Genomic DNA, 22,273 nt, shown 5'->3' on the forward strand with positions numbered 1-22,273 from the left:
ATCACTTCGTATTTCCACGCTATTCATTTGGTACTTCATCATATGACGCCACATATCATTATGTAATATTTCATATGTAATTACCTTGTTTTATTTTTTTAGTATAAGCATCATTAGGGAGTTTGTATGTTCTTAAAACAGTAGTTTAATTGGCTACTGGAGTACCTAAGCATATCATAAGTCCTCTGTAAACATCTGCAGAGTGAATTAATGAAGAACTCTCTTTGGCCTGCAATGTGGACTCAGCCTGCAGTTTATTACCAAATTTAGCAAATGACAACTCTCCTTGGAGGGCACTTGTTTATTTTATACTATTTCTCCATGTAATATCTCCAGAGCCCCTTTTGGCAGACAGTTCAAAACAAGGGTGATGGAAGAACATTAAAGTAATATACTATTTTAAATTTCCGGACATATTTAGAGCCCTTCTGTACTCAGCTTATTCTAAACCCATTACAAAATTATTAATATATTCCATATTTTCTAGGATTCCATAACTCTCTTGCCTGAATATCATTTACCACAAGCCTCTAACCCTATATAAAATGCAGTATATTTCAACTTTTTCCCCCCCTCTGGTGAGACTCAGATCTAAGTAATTAAGACTTTTTTCCTTCAAGATCAGAGACTAAATTGTAATTCCAATTATTCTGAGTCTTATTTTTAAATCCAAGAGCTGAGGAAAACAAAGTTGACAGACAAATTGAAATTTAGGCTATACGTGTCACCCATTTCAAATACAAGGAATTAATTTATTTCATGAGTTTTATCAATCATGATTTTTACCCATACTAACTAAAATATATTTAAAAATTAAAATTCTATAGTAAAAAATCATGAGTTGTCCTTATGAACATTTTATATGGAGCTAATTACTTTTTTAACAGCTTTGAGATATAACTTACATACCATAAAATTCACCCATATTGTGTACAATTCAATTTTTTTAGTATAAAGAGCTTACCGTCATCACTAGAATCTAATTTTGTTTTATATTATTTTTTAAACTGGGATATAATTCACAATGTTGTGTAACTATCACCATTCAAATTCTGGAACATTTTCTTCACCCCAAAAAGAAACCTTGTACTCATTAACAGTCTCTCCTCTTTTCTCTCTCACCGCGCCAGCCCTAAGTAATCACTAATCTACTTTATTTGTCTATGAATTTTTTTATTTTTAAAATTTAATATAAATGGAATCATACAATAAATATGTGGTTTTTGTGACTGGCTCCTGTCACTTAGCCTATGTTTTCAAGGTTCATCCATGTTGCAAGAATCAGAACTTCATTCCTTGTTATCATCTAATAACATTCTATTGCATAGATATACCACATCTGATTTATCCTTTCATCAGTTGATGGATATTTAGGTTGTTTCCACTTTTTTGGCTATTAGGGAAAATGCTGCTATGAAAATTTGCATACAAGTTTTGTCTAGACATGTGTTTTTATTTCTCTTGGATAAATAACAAGGAGTGGAATTACTAGGTCACATGCTAATCACTTTTAAGATGAGTAACATCTATATTTTTTCTATTTTGAAGGATTTTTGACACAGCCAGGAAACAGACTTTTCATGAAAATTCTAATATAAAACCCTTTTAAAAGATAATGTTAATCTGCACACAGCTTTGTTATGAACAGACTGTATCGTATTACTTTGTAAGTAGGGGTTCAAATATAAATTCCAAAATGAGGTGAGAACTCCTTTTAGCGTAAATCATAAAACTAGATGGGAGTTTGCGCTAGCCTACTTAATCAATATGCTAGGATTAAATTCTATTTTTTTGAGCAGGATATATATATCCATCTCCTTGCGGTGCATAACTACTTAAGAGATAAATACACAGTAAGGGAAGGCTTACCCAGTAGGAGGAGCAATAAATAGGAATTTAAAATACCAAAAACCCTGAGTAAGTTAAATTCTTATTTCCCTCCACTAGCGGGGGCCTGTTTTACATTTCGTGAGAAAAAGGTGAATCGTTAATTATAAATAGTCATGTAAATTGTCAAAGCCTCTCATAAAAGCATCTTTCAGAAATTGGAGGCCAAATAAACTTCTGTTCACTTGTTGTTGTTGTTGTTGTTGTTTCTGGCAGTGTACACTCTAGTTCAAATATATTCAGGAAGCAAACTTGAAACAGAATTAAGAGCTGATTATAAAATTCCACATTTAAAAAGAGCGTAAAAAACACACTTTAACTTTAAAGAAAAATCAAACATCTTGCAAGACAAATCAAACATCTTGCGGCAGAAATTAGGCATAATCAAGGGAAAACTACCAGACGTCCTACCAATCACAGCACTGGAGAACGCCACAGGTCGTCCAAAAGACGCATTCGTTTTAGCCAACAGCTCTTTCCTCCCGCCAAAGCTGTCCCTAGAGCGTCAGAGAATAACCCATCGAGTGATTGATGATTTTTCCCTTTCGATTCCCACCCCCTCCCCCCCCCCAACACACACACATCCACCTGCTTGGAGGTGTCAAAGCGACTCTAAATGGTTAACAGTGACCAGCAGCACAGAAACAAACACCCCTGACAACCCACAGCTGAGTAAGCAAGAGCTGTTTATTCACGAACATGTTCCATTTGGAGACTGTCGGCGAGCCCTTGAAAGACCAAGCACATTATAGAAGGCTCTTAGAGAGGGAGAGAATAATCTTTTCTCCCCCACCACTCCCCCAAAACACACAGTGAGAAACTCGGGTGGGAACCATCTGGTTAAGGCGGCCCCCACGCCCCCTTGGGAATAATCTCCCGCACCAGTGCATCCGTCCCCTTGCGGGGGTTAACTCCCCAAAACGAGCTCAGACACGGCACAGCCTGGCCCCAGCGCCGAGGGCTTCCGAAGGCACTTCTGCCACCCCCACCCCCTCCACGGCCCGCCCCGACGCCGCGAACAGGGCTGGGGACCCTGAAGAGAAATGGCCCTTCAGCCCCCTCCCCTCACCTGGCTCGGTCCCACCTGAGGGCAAGAGCTGAGAAAAGAACAGGCAGGGAGGGCTGACCTTGTTGCTACTGACAGTGGAGAGGCACATCCTGCTGCTTCCTGGAAAGCGGCCCGAAGGACATTTTTCCCCCTGGAGGAAGGAAACGGGAGGGCGCCGGCCGGGCGGCTGCGGGCGCGGCGGCGGTGGTCGGGGCGGGCTGTGCAGCCTCCAGCGGGGACGGTCCGAGGACTACATCTCCCAGGCTGCTCTGGGCCGCCTTGCGTCGTGACCCCGGCGCGCACGGAGGCGGTGACTCTTACCTCACAGAGGTAGCTCCTCCGCCAGCAGCAACTCGGCGCCCGCGGTCCATGGACCGGAACCCCGGGCCGACGGGCAGGAACCCGGGCCGCGATTGCCGCCTCCCCGCCCCAGGCTCCTCCTCCTCGCTCTCCACCGCCTCCTCCGGACGCCCGCAGGACGCGCACCGCCGCCTCCGGGCTCGCGGAGCCACCCCGGGAGGTTGGGCAGCGGGTTCGCGGCTGCCGCGGGACTGAGGCCTACTCCGCCGCCTCTCAGTGCTATTGTCCCTGGGCCCGGCCCTGACCAGGTCCACCGGGGAGGGCCGAGTACGCCGGCTCCGCCGAAGATGCCGGACCAAGCCCTACAGCAGATGCTAGACAGGTACGGGCAGCTTTGGGGGAGAAAGCGAGCCGCAGACCCTCGTCTGGCGCTGGTCCTGCCCGCGCCCGGCCTCGAGGCTCTCCGTAAGCGGAGCCCGGCGTGCCGGGAGGAGTTCCACGGCCGGGGGGCCGTGTGAGGGGCAGAAAGTTTGGAGTCCGTGCTCGGGGAGGACAGAGCGGGCGGCTCGGATGCGTAGACTTAAAGCGAAACTTAGGGAGTGGCGTCGAGTTTTGTTGGAACGCCCTTTTCAAGTGAGAGGGGTTTGGGTTAACCCACGGCGTTAGTTTCTTTTTCTGTTTCTCACTCTCCTCCCCTCCCCCCAAAACTATGTTGTAACGTGTTTGCCAGCGATGTCACTGGCAACAACAACCAGACTATCTTTCAGGGGAATGATCCCCTACGATTTTAAGACTCTTTGCAAAAACCAAGGGTAAGTAAGCATTCTTTTGAGAAGGCTGATAGTCTGATTTTATTCCTCCTTTCCCCCATCCCATCCCCACCCCCAAACTGGAAGGGCAAGAGTATCCGCAAGGGAGCTTTAACGGCCAGAATAGAGGTTGTGGAAAACAGCCGCATGAGTACAACACTGAACAGTTAGCACATTTTGAGTTCACTAAGAAAGTTTCGTCTTTTACTGGGGCCAGTGGCCCATTCCTGGGGGGCTCCAGACAGTAAAACTCTTTTTTGCGAAGTCGGTTGCACCGCCCTCTGCTGTTCAAATTCTAGTTCATGGGTTCTTCCATGAGTTTTTGGAGACTCAATCCACCTTTCTCCCTCGCCAGGTCTTAAATTCCTGGGAATATTACAGGTTAATACATAATGTTTGCAGTTGCTTACAATTGTCAGACCACTTGCCACCTTGTTAAGCAAGTGATACAGTTCTTTGTACAGAGTAAAGTTCCACCAATAAGACGTTAAATGAAAGGCCTCCCTTAACTGAGATTATACCCAGTTAAACGCTGTTTGGATCAGCCACACCCAGAACGAAAATCACCCAAGAGTACATCTCCTCCCAGAGTGACAGAACAGACATTTCCTTTGGAGCTTAGAATTTGAGACACCAGAATTGATAAAAATCATATTGTGGACTTTATTCAGTTAGGGGTGACCCAGTGATTAATTCAGCTTTGTTTAAGGTCAGCATTCAGGTCAGGTTGTCAGGTTGTATTGACTAACCCCTTTTTTAATATAAGTAGTTTTATAAGCTCCTAGAAAGCAGAAACTTTCTCATTATTTATCTTAAATTCTAGAACAGAGCCTGGTACTCAGTAGGTCATCAGTAAATATTTGTTTTATGAACAAATGCATGAACTTTTGTGTCGTTTTCCCCAGTTGCCTCAGGGTGTGATAAGTTAGCAGGTTTTTCCTTCATTATAATTCAGCATACTGGCAAATTGCGTAGGACTACTAACATATGCCCAGAGAAGACCACCTGTGTCCACTGCCAGTTCCAATCAAATGAGACCCTATTCTGGTGCGGGATATGTTGTACTTGGTTTTGTTTTTTTTTTTCCTTTGAGTGTCTGGTGCTTTCACTCTTACATAGGTGACTTTTAGAAAGATTTTTGTGTGCAAAAGTGACCTGGCTTTCATACACTCTTTAGAGATTTCCATAGAAGTAAAAAGCCAAGGAGTGCTCATAAGGCATTCAGAACTTCTCAATGGAAACTTGGAAATTCTGACTCCGTTTATTGAAGCTGATGACTATAATATTGGCTTATCTTCATCTTTTGTACCTTTTTGACATACCTCAAGGTAGATTAAGATGACGAAGACTTTTATTATCTCAGTAGTTTGCAACCAAGCTGCACGTTAGAATCACCTGGAGAGCATTTTAAACTATGGATGGATGCCTAGCTCTGTTCAAGACCAGTCAGATCACAAATTTCTGAAAGATGGGGCCTGGGCATCTGTAGTTTTAAAAGCTTGCCAGGTGTTTCTGATGTGGTTCAAAACCACTGCTGTAAACCCTAAGGGATTGTTTCATGGTAAGAGTAGAGATTCCTGAAGAAAAGTTTGGGCTTTAGAGACAGTGATCTTGAAATTGTCATTTTGCCATTTACCAGCTATGTGAATTTTTGCACTTAAATCTGAGGCTATCCATCCTCATTTATAAAATAATATCCTACCTCACAGGATTTTATCAAATGAGAACACGTGTAAGCACTTTATAAAACAGTAAAATGCTATTTTATGTATTAGGCACACAGAAGGTGCTTAAGATTCTCATATAACCAACAGTTGTGGCAATTCCCCCCCCCCCCCCCCACTTCCTTTATATTTGTCATCTTGATGTGGGCTGGCCCTGCATACAAGTTGAATACAAAGATGATTGATTCACTTGAGGAATACTGACAGGCCCAACAGATTAAAATATGTCAACCTATTAGGGCTTATAATTGGTTTTTGGGTGGCGGTTTTTGAGGGACAGAATTTAGCTCCGAAACCTGCCTATATGTTTGTTTTTCTGATGCAGATTTTATCCTTGAGAAGACTAAGGAAATGTGTGCAACGCATAAGTTGTTTTTTTTTGCCTCTAGGTTAAAAGTTAGGTATTTGATAGTGAATTATTATTTGTATTTATTGAATTTATACAGTAAATATTGAGTGCCTACATATACCCGGTACCATTCTAGATCCTTGGTAGTGAACATAACCGAAAATGCTCATATGGAGCTTAAATTCTAGTGAGGTTTGTTCCAATAAACTGTGAAATTAAATGAAGATTGTGCTTCATTGTAACATGGATTGTGTTTATACTAGTCTTTCAGGGTTTTTTAACTAATGGCAACTTTTTTTTTTTTTTTTACATTTATTTATTTTTGATAGAGACCGAGCACAAGTAGAGAAGGGGCAGAGAGAGAAGGAGACACAGAATCGGAAGCAGGCTCTAGGCTCCCTAGAGCCTGATGCGTGGCTCGAACTCACAAACCGTGAGATCATGACCTGAGCCAAAGTCGGACGCTTAACCAACTGAGTCAGCCAGGCTCTCCAATGGCAACTTATTAATAGCTGAAGTTGAACTGCTTTGTCCTTTGTGAATAAATTTAATTTAGCAATTTATCTTGATAAATTTTATTGCAGTATTTGTAGGTGGAAAGAGCATATATAGATATTTTGATTGCCTTTCATTTTGGTAACAATAAGCACATGTCCTGTGTAAATTTATTATTGAATCTTTTAAATTGCTGTGGGTAGGGGTGCCTGGGTGGCTCAGTCGGTTAAGCATCGGACTTCTCACGTCATGATCTCACGACTGGCGAGATGGAGCCCACATCAGGTTCTGCTGTCCACACAGAGCCCTCTTGGTATTCTCTGCCCACTCTCTGTCTCAAAAATAAATTTTAAAGAACGTTAAAAAAAATAAATTGTTGTGGGCAAACAATTTTTGAGAGTAGTGGAAAGGGGGTGGTTTTCTAGTATCATGAATGATTTAGGATCACAAATCATTGCCTTGAAATTATAAGCATTTATAAACTCAAACCCTTTGGGGAGCCTTTGGGGTGACTCAGTTAAGCATCTGACTTCGGCTCAGGTCATGATCTCGCGGTTCATGAGTTCGAGTTCCACATTGGGCTCTGTGCTAATAGCTCAGAGCCTGGAGCCTGCTTCAGATACTGTCTGTCTGTCTGTCTGTCTCTCTCTCTCTCTCTCTCTCTCTCTCTTTCTCTCAAAAATAAACATTAAAAAATAGAAAAGTTTATAAACTCAAACCCTTTATATCATTACTCTGTCACCATCTGTTTTCTTGATTTCTCTTATGTTTCTCAAAATTAGGATTAAATGTATACAGAGTACAAAGAATATTGTAACAAACTGCAGGAATGGATCTTGTATTTAAAGCTTGGGCCTGCTGAGTGATCCTTCTGAAAACTTGACTTATGTATACCCCATCTCACAGTAATACTCAGGAGTTTGTTGATGTTGTATTACATCACTTACTTGCACCTGGTGAGTAGGCAAGGCACTTAGCCGGTGTCCCAAAACAGTCAGATGGGAGGGAAAGCTGGGAGAATAATCTGTTCCCTGTCCCTCTCCTGCAGTTACAAAGTGAATTAGAATCCTCACTCTAAAAGCGTTATCAACCAGAAGTGTACATCCCTTTAGAAGATGTAGACTATTCTGATAGGAACATGCCATATTATTTTCAGATTTGTATAATTATCTCTTAGTTTGCATTAAAGCAATTTCTCATTTTCTGTGTCAATTGGTATCTCTTCAGTCACATCTCTATCCCATTTTGACAATTAACAGACCAATACCTGGAATTAAAAACCATAGCAATTAGTTATGTTTGCTTTCATCTGTATGTTAAAAGTGGAAGGATTACAGAAAACATCTCCTTTGACTATTCTCATCAGTCCCATATCTTCTCTCCATCCCCATTTCACTCTCAAAAATGGGTTTATATTTTTCCAGGCTCCTTTGTTTAATGCTTTTATTTAAAAAAAATTTTTTTTAGTTTATTTTATTTTTTGAGAGAGAGAGCAGGGGAGGGGCAGAGAGAGAGGAGAGCAAGAATCCCAAGCAGACTCCACACTGTCAGCAGAGCCTGATATGGGGCTCCAACTCACGAACCATGAGATCATGACCTGAGCTGAAATCAAGAGTCAGACACTTAACCTATGAGCCACCCAGATGCCCCTGTTTAATGTTTTCAGGTATACCATATATAATTCGTGATTTTGTTTCTAAAATTTGAATGTATCAGTCTACAATTTGCTTTTTTAAATACAGTTTTGAGTTCTATGATACTCAGCAATTAAAGAGAATATATATATATAATATTCATTGGATTGACATTCTTTTTTTTCTTAATCCATTCCCCTGTTTATGATATTTAGGTCCTTATTTTCTCTTCTTTAGCTCTCCTTATAATTTGACTTTCATTCCCCTTTCTTAGCTCTACTAAAAGTATACTAAAGATCACTAATAATTTCTTAATCAGTAAATCTAATACCTTTTTTACTTGGTCTTCGTATCCTCGGTATATATGTAATAAAGTTGAAACTGATTACCACCACCCTCTAACTTCTTGAAATTATATTCTATTATACTGTACTGTTTTTCTATCTTTTGCTTATTTTCCCCTCATATATTACCTTTTCTCCCTTCAATCACATAAGTATGGTTTAAGCCTCCACACTTACCATTCTTCTCTGAAGTGTACCCACTTATTATCTCACTTTCACCTCTGTTTGAATGACTCCCAGATGAGCGTCTTTATTCCTGACCGCTTTCCCACATTTTAGTGTCTCTTTCCTAGCTGGCCAATAGACATTCCCATTTGTATATACATGTTATTACTAGCGCCTTAATGTGTCTAAACTGATATTTCCCTGGCTTTTACTTTTCTTCCCAATTTTTGTTCTTTGATTAGACCCCATCCTTCTAGTCCACCACTTTTTTTCTTTTTGCTTCTTTCTCTCCAGATTCACTCATCAGATATTGTAGATTCTTCTTTCTCTGGCTCTACTTTTTCTCTTCTCGTTTGACTTAGTGTGATACCAGAATTGGCCAAGGCATAATTATAATCACATCATTTCCATGCTTCAAAACCTGCCAGTCTACATCACCTATGGGATAAAATGTAAACTTTCAAGATCTAGTGAAGGGGTTTAGATCTATTAATGTAATTCAGCCTCAACCTACCTTAATCATACTCTTCTGCATTCCACTACATTGTTCTCTGAATATGTCATTTCCTTATTTTTGTTTTAGATGACTTCCTCCCTTTTAACACCTGGCTAACTCTTACCCTTCTTTAGAATTCAGCTCAAATATCACCTTGAAGCGTTGCACAGCTCCTTCAGACAAAGTGAGTTACTCCTTCCTGTGTTTCCATAGAACTTTTGTGCATTTATTATAGAAAATCACATTGTATTGTAATTTTGTTAACGCATCTATCCCATGTCTTAGAGCCTTCCACACACACCTGATACCACCACCACCATGCATGTTTAACTGGAAGTTCGCTGAGAATGGAAACTATTCCCTATCCCTTTTACCCACAAAGGCCTGGTACCTTGGATACATTATTGAATCTGTGTCTTTCTTTTCATCCTTTATGACGTATCAGTGGTTAGAATAATCTTAGCAGAAGCACAATTTAAAGAACCAACTCATTTGCTCAACCACCTGTATTTTATTGCTTATTAAGCTTAAGTTCAAATTATTTGGCCTGGCCTTCAAGACCCTTCATAATCATATGTATTGTGCTCCCTATTATGTTTAAGACACTGAGTTTATGGCTGGCACCAACTACCTTTTTAAACCTTTGCTTCTCTTTAAGAATGAGTATGTACAGACACCTGGGTGGCTCAGTCGGTTAAGCATCCAACTGGATCTCAGCTTAGGTCTCGATCTCAGGGTCGTGAATTGAAGCCCTGCATTGGGACATCACTGGGCATGAAGCCTACTTAAAAAGGAAGAAAAAACTAATAATAGTACATGCATGTTTGTTGCCCAGGCCAAACTGATTTGCTCACTGTCCTCTGAACACAAGATGTTCTTTTTAGCATCTTGTCTTTCAAAGTTCTACCCATCATTCAACACCCATTTTAGGTTCTGCCTCATTTATAAAGCTTTTCTAACCATCTCAGAAATATTTTTCCCCTCTTCTCGAGACTCTGTAGCAGTCCTTTACATGCCATACATACATACATACATACAGCAGTCCTTTACATGATACAACTGTTGTATCAGTTGTATCAACATCAGTCGATGAGACATAATATTTATATGGCACAGTGAAATAGACTGGAAGGAGTTTAGATCTCTGGTGAAAGCTCCTTATGGCTGTTTAAAAGTACCTTAGAAAAAATGAAACAATTTCTTGTACTGGCTATAATTTTCTATGAAATAAGAAGTGGAAACATTTCTCAGAATTCACTATACATATGGCAGCATGATGCAGTGAAGAAAGCCAATATTTTGGAGTTGAGGCCTAGGTTGCATCCGTGCCTCTCTGTAAGGCGTTGAGCAGATTACTTAACCTTTCTAGGCTTTTGTTTCCTTGTTTATTTAAGATGGAAATAATTACTCTTGCAGAGTTTCTGAATATCAGAGACAAAGAGGATGGCATGTATATGCTTGATTGGAGTGTATTTCCCTTCAGTTTTACCCTTTGGTAATGTGTTGTGATTGTGGTTTTATCTTTTGATGAATTCAGATACTTTAACTTCCATTCCACTTATGTGAACAGACACATAAAGGGATTTTTATTCTTCTTGATGGTACAGTTCCTGTACCAGAATACATGGGGTGTGAAACTTTTAATCGTGAGACAAAACAGTGTGCAGTTTTTTCCATTGTTAAATGAGGCCTTCCTTGCATTAACCAGAGTATGGGTCTCTAAAGCATGTTCTGAATTAAGGACTGCTTGTTCTCTTTACTTAAAACAGTCCTGCAAATACATTGTTGAGGCACCATATATAATACAACAGCAGTAATTTAAAGCTTGTTTCATCGTTCTCTCTCCTACCTCCTGGAATTCCATTCTGCTACACTCCAGTTTTAATCAAAGTGATCTCTAAGGCAGGAGCCTATGATTTCCCAGATCTTTCTAATAATCCAAGATAGACACCTGCAATTTGAGTCTGTAAAGATAAACTTTACTGACAGTTTTATTAGATAACCATACTTACTTATTTAGTAAATAAATATGCTATTGAGAAACTTTTATTGGTAAAGTTTCCTCCCCTTTTTTCCATGTACTTTTAAAAAATAACCATATAAGCAATGGATGAGTCACAAATGAGCCCTATGATGTGAGGTTATCTTTGTCATCCATCCTTTCCTAACTGGTTTATAATATCTAGGTTTACCTTAAAATCCGCTCCAACTATGTTGGTGTTCTTACTGTCCATGATCATATGCTCATTTCTGTCTTGTTTATGCAATTTTTCTTAGTTTGAATACCCTTACTCTTTTCATTTCCCAGTCCAGCTTAAATTCTCATCCGTAGTTATGTCCTTTTCATGAAACCATCTCAGCTGTGTCGTACTGTCATCCTCACATTTCTATATAACTTATTACTCACATTGTAATATCTTTTCTTGGCACTTAATGTAGTCCTTGTGGCATCAAATAATGAATGTACTTAGTAGGTACTCAAGCTGATTCAAGAGGAGATCTTGAATAATCTTAGGTTTTAGACAAACTAGCCATGTATTCCTTGAACAGTGTATAAAGCTTACTGTTAGGATCTGTACCTGGAAAAAAGTTACAGTTTTAAAATCATGTAGTATAAAATAATCTTTTGTAAAGGGTGGCATGTAAAGGGTACAGATTTAGTGATATTACCAATACTGTTGAGTCTACACATTTATTTTGAAGAATAACAATCTTTAGATTCATCATTTTTTTCTTCATATTGTGTTAATAGTGATTTGTTCTTTAACCTTTGAGCCAATTGTGATAATTCCCAGATTTTCCTTTACTTTGTAAAGTAATGTGCCCCAACTTGCCAGGTGGGAAGGTGTAGAAGTAAATAGTGTGTACCTGAGCAAGCAGGAGGCATTTAAAGAGATAGTAGAAGGAAAAGAAGGGTGGAAGAAAATGAATTGAGAGGATTTGAATGAATATCTTATGCAGTGGTATTGGCCTATTGAAAACATGTGTGTGGTGGGGGGGGGGGGGAGGGGTGGTGATTAGGAATCCAGGACTTTTTCCACTGAATACCAGGGTGCCAAGCAGAATTCCCTTATGTGCTAATTTAGGTAACAAATTGCATCCATAACATCTAGCCATAGATGTAAAGTTGACACCATCTTTTTTAAGTTTATTTATTTTGAGAGAGAGCAAGCTGGAGCAGGGGAGGGGCAGAGAGAGGTGGGGAGAGAGAAAGAGAGAGAGAGAGAGAGAGAGAGAGAGAGAGAGAGAGAGAGAGAATTCTAAGCAGGCTCCATGCTGTCAATGCAGAGCCCACTGTGGGGTTCTATCCCACGAACCGTGAGATCATGACCTGAGCCAAAACCAAGAGTCAGACGCTTAACTAACTGAGCCACTCAAGCACCCCAGACACCATTCCCGTCTTTATCAGTACCATTATTACTAGTGTTCATTTAGTGGTTTTATATATGGCAGGCAATGCTTATGTAGTTTCATGATCATTTGTTTAATCTTTTACAATAGGAGATCTTAACATTAAACCTTTTTAATGCTGACCATTCCTTTGGCAGACTGGTTAAGCCTTTGGGTTCCTGCTCAGAATGTTTTGAAAGAACACAAAAGAACACAAAATACATAGTATCAGAAATGAGGGGCATCTGGGTGGTTCAGTCCGTTAAGTACCCAACTTTTAATTTCAGCTCAGGTCGTGGTTTTATCATTGGTGAGTCCAAGCCCTGTGTCAGGCTCTGCACTGGCAGTGTGGAGCCTGCTTGCAACTCTCTCTCTGCCCCTCCCTCACTTGCCCTCTCTCTCTTTCAAAAATAAACAAACAAACAAGGAAAATAAATGAAACCAATCAACCTGTTAAAAATCTGATACAGTAACATGAGCTTTATTTAATACCTTAAAATACAAGCTGTATTGGTTGGTCTGATAACTACATTCAAATTTGCAATGAGTAAATGTTATTTTGGGATCTGCACAGGTAGCTGTAACATAATATGAAAATTTCTGGTCAATATACTGTAATTTCTAATTGCTGTACTGTTAATATTATTATGGTTTGCTTACATTCATCATTGGAGGAAAATTAAATTTTATTTAGAGGTTAGCAAAAGTGAAGATTTAATTTCTTTCCCCATCCAAATTTTCTGGGATAAATTTTCATGGACCCCAGATTAAGAACCCCTGCCTTACAATACAAGAGATTCTGTTGTTACACCTATAATAAGTGGTAAACAGGGGTTTGAACTTGAACAGTCTGGCTCTACACCCCAAGTTCTTTGCTCCGTTATAGAACACCTTGAAGTTGCATAGTCTTTTCCCCACATTTAGCTAGCTCTTTACCTTAGGAGAAAAAAAAAAATCTTGAGCATTTTACTTCTTGTTTAAATTAAAAACCACACTTGATCTTAGCCAAAAGGTTGAGAAGTGGTTTAAATTAAAAACCAAATAATTTAAAAATTTTTATGTTGGGTGTAAAATGAAATTTCATTTCTGTGTTATGGTGAATACAGTATTTGAGGCTTAAAAGAATAAAGAGGAATGACTATAGCAGAGATTCTCAAACTTTAGGTATTGTGATCACCTGTAGGGCTTGTTACAATGTCAGCAGTTCCTCAAAAAATTAAAAATGGAATACTGTGTGATCCAACAGTGCCACTTCTGGGCATATACCTCAGAGAATTGAAAGCAGGGTCTCAAATATTTGTACACCCATGTTCATAGCGGTGTTATTCACAGTAGCTAAATATGGAAGCAACCCAAGTATCTATTGAACAATGAACAGATAAGCAAAATGTGATATATACATACAATGGAGTATTATTCAGCCTTAAAAAGGAAGGATATTTTGCAGTGTGTTCCAACATGGATGAACTTGGAGGACATTATGCTAAGTGAAATAAGCCAAAGACAAATACTAGATGATTCCACTTATTTGAGGTACTTAGAATAGTCAAAACCATGAAGACACTATAATGGTGGTTGTCAGGGACTAGGGAAAGGAGGATTGGGGAGTTGTTTAATAGGTACAGAGTTTCATTTTTACAAGGTAAAAGAGCTACAAGATGAGTGGTGGTGATGGTTGTACAACATTGTGAATGTATTTAATACCATTAAATTGCACACTTAAAAATGGTTAAGATGGGGGGTGGGGGGTGCCTGGGTAGCTCAGGCAGTTGAGTGTCCAACTCTTAATTTCGGCCCAGGTCATGATCTCCCGGTCACGGAATTGAGCCCCATGTGTCAGGCTCTGCGCTGAGCGTGGAGCCTGCTTAAGATTCCCTCTCTCCCTCTATCCATCTCCCCCCACCTCTCTCTCTCAAAAAAAAAAAAAAAAAAATAGTGGGGTGCCTGGGTGGCTTAAATGTCCAACGTCGGCTCAGGTCGTGATCTTGTGTCCTTTGAGCTCAAGCCCCATGTCAGCCTCTGTGCTGACAGCTCAGAGCCTAAGAGCCTGTTTCTGATTCTGTGTCTCCCGCTCTCTGCCCCTCCCCCATTTGCTTTCTGTCTCTCTCAAAAATAAACATTAAAAAAAATTTTTAATAGTTAAGATGATACATTTTATATGTATTTTACCACAATAAAAATTTTAAGTTAAAAAAAATTTTTTAAGTTTATTTGGAGAGAGAGGGTGAGTGCTCTAGTGGGGGAGGGGCTGGGGGGTGGAAAGAAAATCCCAAGCAGGCTCCACACTGCTAGCACAGAGCGTGGGGGAGGGGTGAACTCACAAACCATGAGATCATGACCTGAGCTGAAATCAAGAGTTGGACACTTAACCAACTGAGCCACCTAGGCTCCCCTAAAATGTTTTTGAATGATTTTTTTTAAATGTAGTATCAGGTCCCTACCCGAGAGTTTCTGATTCTGTTGGTCTTGGGTGGCCTGAGAATTTGTATTTCTAGTAAATTCTCAAAAGATGTTTGTGCATCACATTGAATACCACTTTCTAAGAGATTGGAGGATTGAAGGTGGGTGGGGAATGACTTAAAGAGAGACTTAGAGGAGCGCCTGGGTGGCTCAGTCGGTTAAGCGTCCGACTTTGGTTCATGTCATGATCTCACAATTTGTGGGTTCGAGCCCCACGTCAGGCTCTGTGCTGACAGCTCAGAGTCTGGAGCCTGTTTCAGATACTGTGTCTCCCTCTCTCTCTGCCCCTCCCCTGTTCATGCTCTATCTCTGTCTCAAAAATTAGAAAAAATAATAATAAACAGTAAAAAAAGAAAAAGAAACTTAAAGTTTGGTCTGAAATTACAACCTTTTCTAGGGTGTGGACTTTGAAAAGTTTTGGGCTTTGTCCTTTGAAATGGGAAAGAGCCAGTTATTCTCACCTTTTAGGATATTCAAAATGTATCCCATAAATCATAACATTAAAATTGTAATAACTTGAATTCAAGTAGAATTGTTATATTGACCCTGAATGTAAATATTATGGTGTTATCAGTAAAAATTTTTAATTTGAACATGTTGGGGTTTTTTTATCTGTGTTTATCTAAAAAATGACCTGATCCAGTAGCAAAATCAAGAACGTATTTTGCCCAGTGTAAAAAATAGAAAAGCTTGCAAGATTCAAAGCACTTGGAGTAGAAATTAGGTGTATTTAAGACTTATTTGTTCAAGTTCTGAACAGTAGGGAACAAAGCTGTTGACAAAAAATACTGTGTGTATTTATAAAAGCTGTTTGGAGTTTATATCATATGATTGTTCTGGGGCCATCTCTTCTATCTAATTTTTCACACCATCAAGATTGTTTGAGTTGCACCTGTTGGGAAATCTGCCCCAGACTGGTTAAACTTAAAACCACACACACAGCTATAGGTTTATGTAAGTGAACAGTGTAAGAGTATATTTAGCTTTAAGCACAGCTTGATCCATGTCTCAAAGCCATCAGTTTCCATCTTTCAGCTTCCTCTGGTTTCTTTAGGCTGCACATGGTGGTTCTCTTGGCAGTAATACCATTACACCTTCATTTAGCCTCACACCTTCCTGCCTTAAAGCTCTGTAGAAAAGAGAAAACCTGTGTACCAGCTTTCCCAGCAAAAATTCTAAGATTCACTCTGATAATACCAGCTTCATGGGCCCAGTCCTCCAATCACTATAATTTGGAGTCAGGATACACCCTTAAACCAGTCTAAGGATTACTTTTCCTGGAGCTGGGGATAGGGGAGGACTAACTGCCTAAACCACATACAGGACTGATGTTAGAGGGAAGGGTGCGACATTGTTTGTTCCTTAAAAAGAGGAGAAATCGTGCTGTACATTCTTCTACTCTCTCATTCTAAGATCTTGAGAATAAACCTGTCATTTTCAGTCCCCTCTTTTTCTCACTATAAGAAGGCAGAGAGTTAGAGAATAAATAGCTGAAATAGATTTCACCAAAAAGGGAGTAGGATATGGGGAATCAGAGAGGGAAAGCATAATTATAAGACCTTCTCAGCTGTTGTTCCTGGTCAGTCTATCAGAAGTTTTTAAAAAATGAGGAAAGAGGCGCCTGGGTGGCTCAGTTGGTTAAGCGTCCGACTTCGGCTTAGGTCATGATCTCGCGGTTTGTGAGTTCGAGCCCCACGTCCGGCTCTATGCTGATAGCTCAGAACCTGGAACCTGTTCCGGATTCTGTCTCCCTTTCTCTCTGCCCCTCCCCCACTCACACTCTGTGTCTCTCAAAAATAAATAAATATTAAAAAAAATTTTTTTTAATGAGGAAAAAAAGGATTCATACACATTCATATTTTGTTCCTTCCCCTCCTTTTTTCCAACCCTGAAGACTAGTAACTCTGTCTTATATAATATAGGCTGTTTGCCTAAAAACATTCATGTAACCATTTTTATTTTTATATGGTTATATATTCCCATCTATCTGGCCCTTATATCACAGACTGATGTTCTTTCCAAATTAAATAGAATAAACTCCTATATGTAGTAAGGTTGTAAATCAATAAATTCTTTAGAAATTAACATTTTCTGTAGTGTTACCTTTTTTTTTTTTTTTTTGAAGTGAACATAACCTCAAGATTTTAAAATATGAAGCTTAGAACTGGACCATGTGATATGTGGCCCTTTTCTCTTATCTCCTCCCAGTTCAAAATGCTTGCCTCTCAATAGCCGGCATTCTCTTAGATCTGCAGTTGGGCTCAACCCATTAAAGCCTCAGCACAGTCTTCTTTGTAGTTTTAGCCTTTTTCCGGAAAATCGGCTTAAGCTACCCACCATAGCCATTCTGCTTCCTGTCATAAACGCCGCTTTTCCTGGTCATAAAGAGAATCTTTGCCTTCCTTGTACTGTGTCACTTCATGGAGTTGGTGCTTGCAACACTTCTTGCAGAAAGTTCGGCAGGTTTTTAGGAATTCACCAGGGTCGCAAGAGCACTGTCAGCATACATAGTTCTATACTGTTATTTATATGAAAAAAGCACTTATTTCTGACTTAAGCAAATCTACTAAATGTCTCCTTCATAACGGTTTGCTTTCACCAATCTCTTTGCCTTTTTTTTTTTTCCTACCTGCCATTTTTCTATACCATCAGTTCTCAAACTTTACCTCAGGATCACCTTCAGAGAATTCAAGGCGCTTCTTCAGAGTTTCAGATTAAGTAGATCTGGGGTAGAACCAGAGAATTTGCAAGTTCCCAAGTGATCTTGAAACTGCTGGTCCAGGAAACTTTGTTTCAAGAATCTCTGTAATCATTTGTCCCTGCTTTTGCTAATTTCTACTTTCACTCCTCCCTGAAGCCTTCTCTGATCTATCCAAATTGATCCTTCAATTTCTTCTTAAGGTATACCTATGGTAATTTCTGGAACCTTATTAAATCTTCTGTTTGTTGGATGTGACCCCAGTTAATTTATAGGATTTTCCAAATAGATACAATCTTCCATTTATTTTATTTGTGCAGCCACATGGACCCAGTGAATACTCAGTAAATGTTGCTGGCAATGTCTCTACTATTGTTAGAAATTTCCATTTCATATTTATCTGTATCTAAACTATAATTTTTAGATGAAGTGATTTAGTGTTATCAGAAGTTTCCTATTTGATCTCAAATGACCATCATCAGATTAACACTAACAGTGGAAATAAAGAGAAAATGGATGTGGTAAGTTGGTAGATGTTGAAAATCAGTCACACTTTTTTGAGAGTATTGGTATCAATAAGGTTTCTTTTAATATCTCATCTGTAAGATAATTTCAATTAATCTGTATGAGGCTTAGCTTCAAAACCCAAATTTGTAAACTGTATACTATCACTATGAATCAAACAAAACAAGGTTATTTGTGTTAACAATTCTTATTAGGTTTAACTCCTAATGAGTTTCCACTGTAAATCACCGTTCAACTACCTTATCTACCATAGTTGTGAAATTAGAAAACATCCGAAAGTGCTTGCTTTAAATGTCAGTTGAGTACCTTCTAAAAAGTAAAACTGTAAAAGTGTTTAGGAGTGAAATATACTGATGCCTCAACATTGGAGTACATCAAAAGTAAAAGATTGATAAATGAATATGGAGTAAAGGACATATAAAGCAAAATTACAAGAATTATAGAATGTAGATATTGAGAAAAAGGGTAATCACTGAACAGTTTTTCAGCTTTTTTTGAAAGTTTGAAATTTTTCGTAATAAAATTTTAGGAAAGGGGCACCTGGGTGGCTCAGTCAGTTGAATGTCCCACTCTTGATCTCAGCTCAGGTTATGATTTCACAGTTGGCAAGATCGAGCCAAGCCCCCTGTCAGACTCTGCGTTGACAGCACGGAGCCTGCTTGGGATTCTGTCTCTCTGCCCCTCCCCTGCTTGTGCGCTTGCTCACTCTTGCGCGCGCGCTCTCCCTCTCTCTCTCTCAAAATAAATAAATAAGGGGCACCTGGTGGCTCAGTCAGTTGGGTGTCCACCGACTCCAGCTCAGGTCACGGTTCCTGGTTCGAGCCCCACGTGGGGCTCTGTGCTGACAGCTCAGAGTGGAGCCTGCTTCTAATTCTGTGTCTCCCTCTCTCTGGCCCTCCCCCCTCACGTTCTGTCTCACTTTCTCACTCAAAAATAAATAAACATTAAAAAAAATTTTTTTTAATAAATAAACTTTAAAAAATGTTTAAGAAAAATAAACTTACACTGACAAGAATTTGTGGGGAATATAGTTATACAAGTAATTGCATTAAATTGAAATATGAGATTGACATTTATGTAGGTCTAAAACAGATGAACGTAGGCAATTTCGTTTGGTTCAGCCTGGTACTAAGGTTCTGAGGAGATATATTTTTACGTTTTATTTTTTTCCTGGTGACTGAAATTGGGTTTATTCAATTCACCTTAATGCTGATTAATTATGCTGGTCTAGATGTACTTAGCTACATATGCTGCTCATTGTTGAAATGAAAATCTTAGAAGAACCTAGAACGTTTCTAGGTATTATGCCTGTTTTGTTATCACAACTGTATATCTCATTTCCCAGAGGTAAACAAATATAAAATTTCCTCAGTTGTGGGGCACATATATTCTAACACCTCAGTTAACCAAGTCTGTTTGCTTATACTTGTCATTTGAAATGTATGCAAAACTTTGTAAATTATATAGTTATACCCAAACTGTGGATAGTGATGATGGTTGTACAACAGTAAGAATGTGCGTCATGCTACTGAACTATACTCTTGAAAGTTGTAAATTTTATGTATATTTTCCCACAATAAAATTTAAAAGATGGAGAGGAGGAAGGGGCACTTTTAGATAACCATAAGGTAGTATGAGAGCTGAGACAGCTTGACTGAGGTGGGTCATGGTGCTAAACAAACACTGCCTACCTCCTATTTTTACCTAGGTCGTATGAAACCTGATTGAATTTGAAAGCTGAATAAAGTCACAGTTTTGGATGTTGCTATGAATTAAGTATTTTTCCCCTGTTCTGGGGTACTTGGCTGGCTCAGTCAGTGGAGCATGCAACTCTTGTTCTAAGGGTCATGAGTTCAAGCCCCACAGTGGGCATGGAGCCTACTTAAAAAAAAAAAAAAAAAAAAAAGGAAGTTTTCTTACCTGTTCTAATTGGAAGTTTTTAATTGGAGCACCCAGTTAAAATATATGTTGTTCTGCAAGGACTGGAGACCTCATGAATCTACAGTACCTGACTAGTCTTTCCCATTGAGCATAGTTAAGCTAGTTCTGACAGAAGCAATTTATTTAATTAAATGAAAAGTGCAAAGTAGATGGACACCTGGGTGGCTCAGTTGGTTAAGTGTCCAACTTCAGCTCAGTTCATGATCTCAACTGTTGGTAGGTTTGAGCCTCCATGTCAGGCTCTGTGCTGGCAGCTCTGGAGCCTGGAGCCTGCTTCGGATTCTCTGGCTCCTCTCCCTGCCCCTCCCCTGCTTGTGCGTGCACACATGCCCGTGCACTCTCTCGTTCTCTTTCAAAAATAAACATTAAAACATTTTTTAAAGTACACAGTAGGGGCGCCTGGGTGGCGCAGTCGGTTAAGCGTCCGACTTCAGCCAGGTCACGATCTCGCGGTCCGTGAGTTTGAGCCCCGCGTCAGGCTTTGGGCTGATGGCTCAGAGCCTGGAGCCTGTTTCCGATTCTGTGTCTCCCTCTCTCTCTGCCCCTCCCCCGTTCATGCTCTGTCTCTCTCTGTCCCAAAAATAAATAAACGTTGGGAAAAAAAAAATTTTTTTAAAAAGTGCACAGTAGAGGGGCCCCCGGGTGGCTCAGTCAGTTGGGCGGCCGACTTTAGCTCAGGTCATGATCTCGCGGTTTGTGAGTTCTAGCCCCACATCAGGCTCTGTGCTGACAGCTCGGAGCCTGGAGCCTGCTTCAGATTCTGTGTCTCCCTCTCTCTCTCTGCCCCTCCCCCATTCACGCTCTGTCTCTCTCTCAAAAAAATGAATAAATGTTAAAAAAAAATTTTTTAAGTGCACAGTAGATAACAAGCTTCAGTTAGCAGTTTCTAATTGTACACACTTCAATGGGGGCGGGGAGAAGTGAATGGTCTCATGGAGTTAAACTGTATTTGCCGTAATGAAAATCAGTGCCAACTTGTGTCAATTGGGAGAAAAAATAATGAATTGCAACCTAATTCCACACGAAAAAATTAGACTTCATGAGGTACTTTCTCTCTTTTTTTTTTTTTTTTTTAATTTATTTTTGGGACAGAGACAGAGCATGAACGGGGGAGGGGCAGAGAGAGAGGGAGACACAGAATCGGAAGCAGGCTCCAGGCTCTGAGCCATCAGCCCAGAGCCTGACGCGGGGCTTGAACTCACAGACCGCGAGATCGTTACCTGGCTGAAGTCGGACGCTTAACCGACTGCGCCACCCAGGCGCCCCTCTCTCTTTTTTTAAGTTTATTTGAGAGAGAATCCCAAGCACACTCCATCCCAGGGCTTGAACTCACAAACCTTGAGATCTTGACCTAAGCCGAAATCAAGAGTCGGATACCCAAGTGACTGAGCCACCCAGGTGCCCCTAGACTTCAGGTATTCTTAAAAGCAAAATGGGGGGTGGGTGGCACCTGGGTGGCTCAGTCAGTTGAGCCTTCTCTTGATTTTTGGCTCAGGTCATGATTCCAGAGTTGTGGCATAGAACCCTACATCAGGCTCCCTGCTGAGCAAGGAACCTGCTTGGGATTCTCTCCCTCTGCACCTCACCCCCACTTGCACACATGCGCACACACTCTCTCTAAGAAAAGCAAAATGGGAAACATTTTTTTCTAACTTTTTTAAAGTTTCATTTATTTTTGAGAGAAAGAGCACTTGTGAGTGGGGGAGGGGCAGAGAGGGGGAGAGAATTTCAAGGAGGCTCTAAGCTGTCAGCATAGAGCCTGATGTGGGGCTCAATATCAGGGACCTGTAAGATCATGACCTGACCTGAAATCAAGAGTTGGATGCTTAACTTACTAAGCCACCCAGGCACCCCTGGAATATGTTTTAAAATTAACTGTCTCAATTGAATTTTTAATATAAACATCTCAGAGTTGAGACTTCTAGATTTCAAATATAATAAATATAACTCCAAAGAAAAAAGAAAGTCATTCATACTTGAAACATGTAGGGCCAAATTTACTATATCA

At 40.0% G+C, this 22,273-nt stretch overlaps 2 protein-coding genes and 1 pseudogene across 14 annotated transcripts in view; 1 reads left to right on the top strand and 2 right to left on the bottom strand.

The window, feature by feature from the left end:
- The window catches only part of CPEB3 (cytoplasmic polyadenylation element binding protein 3), a 196,526-nt gene extending 193,138 nt beyond the window's left edge, over positions 1-3,388 (bottom strand). For 5 of the 13 annotated variants that reach the window (XM_023240737.2, XM_023240736.2, XM_023240724.2 and 2 more), the window contains exon 1: positions 2,957-3,192. In XM_023240737.2, coding sequence (XP_023096505.1) covers positions 2,957-3,044 — 88 coding nt within the window. In that variant the 5' untranslated portion in view covers positions 3,045-3,192. Of the gene's footprint in view, positions 1-2,298; positions 2,385-2,956; positions 3,193-3,256 lie in introns of those variants that run through there. The other 8 variants (XM_023240728.2, XM_023240727.2, XM_023240726.2 and 5 more) reach the window with 6 other exon arrangements.
- Positions 3,389-3,485: 97 nt separating this feature from the next.
- The window catches only part of MARCHF5 (membrane associated ring-CH-type finger 5), a 57,289-nt gene continuing 38,501 nt past the window's right edge, over positions 3,486-22,273 (top strand). Inside the window, exon 1 of the mRNA XM_003994212.6 lies at positions 3,486-3,617. Within this exon, the coding sequence (XP_003994261.1) occupies positions 3,583-3,617 (35 nt within the window). The 5' untranslated portion in view covers positions 3,486-3,582. The remainder of the gene's footprint in view (positions 3,618-22,273) is intronic.
- LOC111557107 lies at positions 17,010-19,848 on the bottom strand (annotated as a pseudogene).

This window comes from Felis catus, chromosome D2 (assembly GCF_018350175.1).
Source record: "Felis catus isolate Fca126 chromosome D2, F.catus_Fca126_mat1.0, whole genome shotgun sequence".
NCBI classification, from domain to species: domain Eukaryota; kingdom Metazoa; phylum Chordata; class Mammalia; order Carnivora; family Felidae; genus Felis; species Felis catus.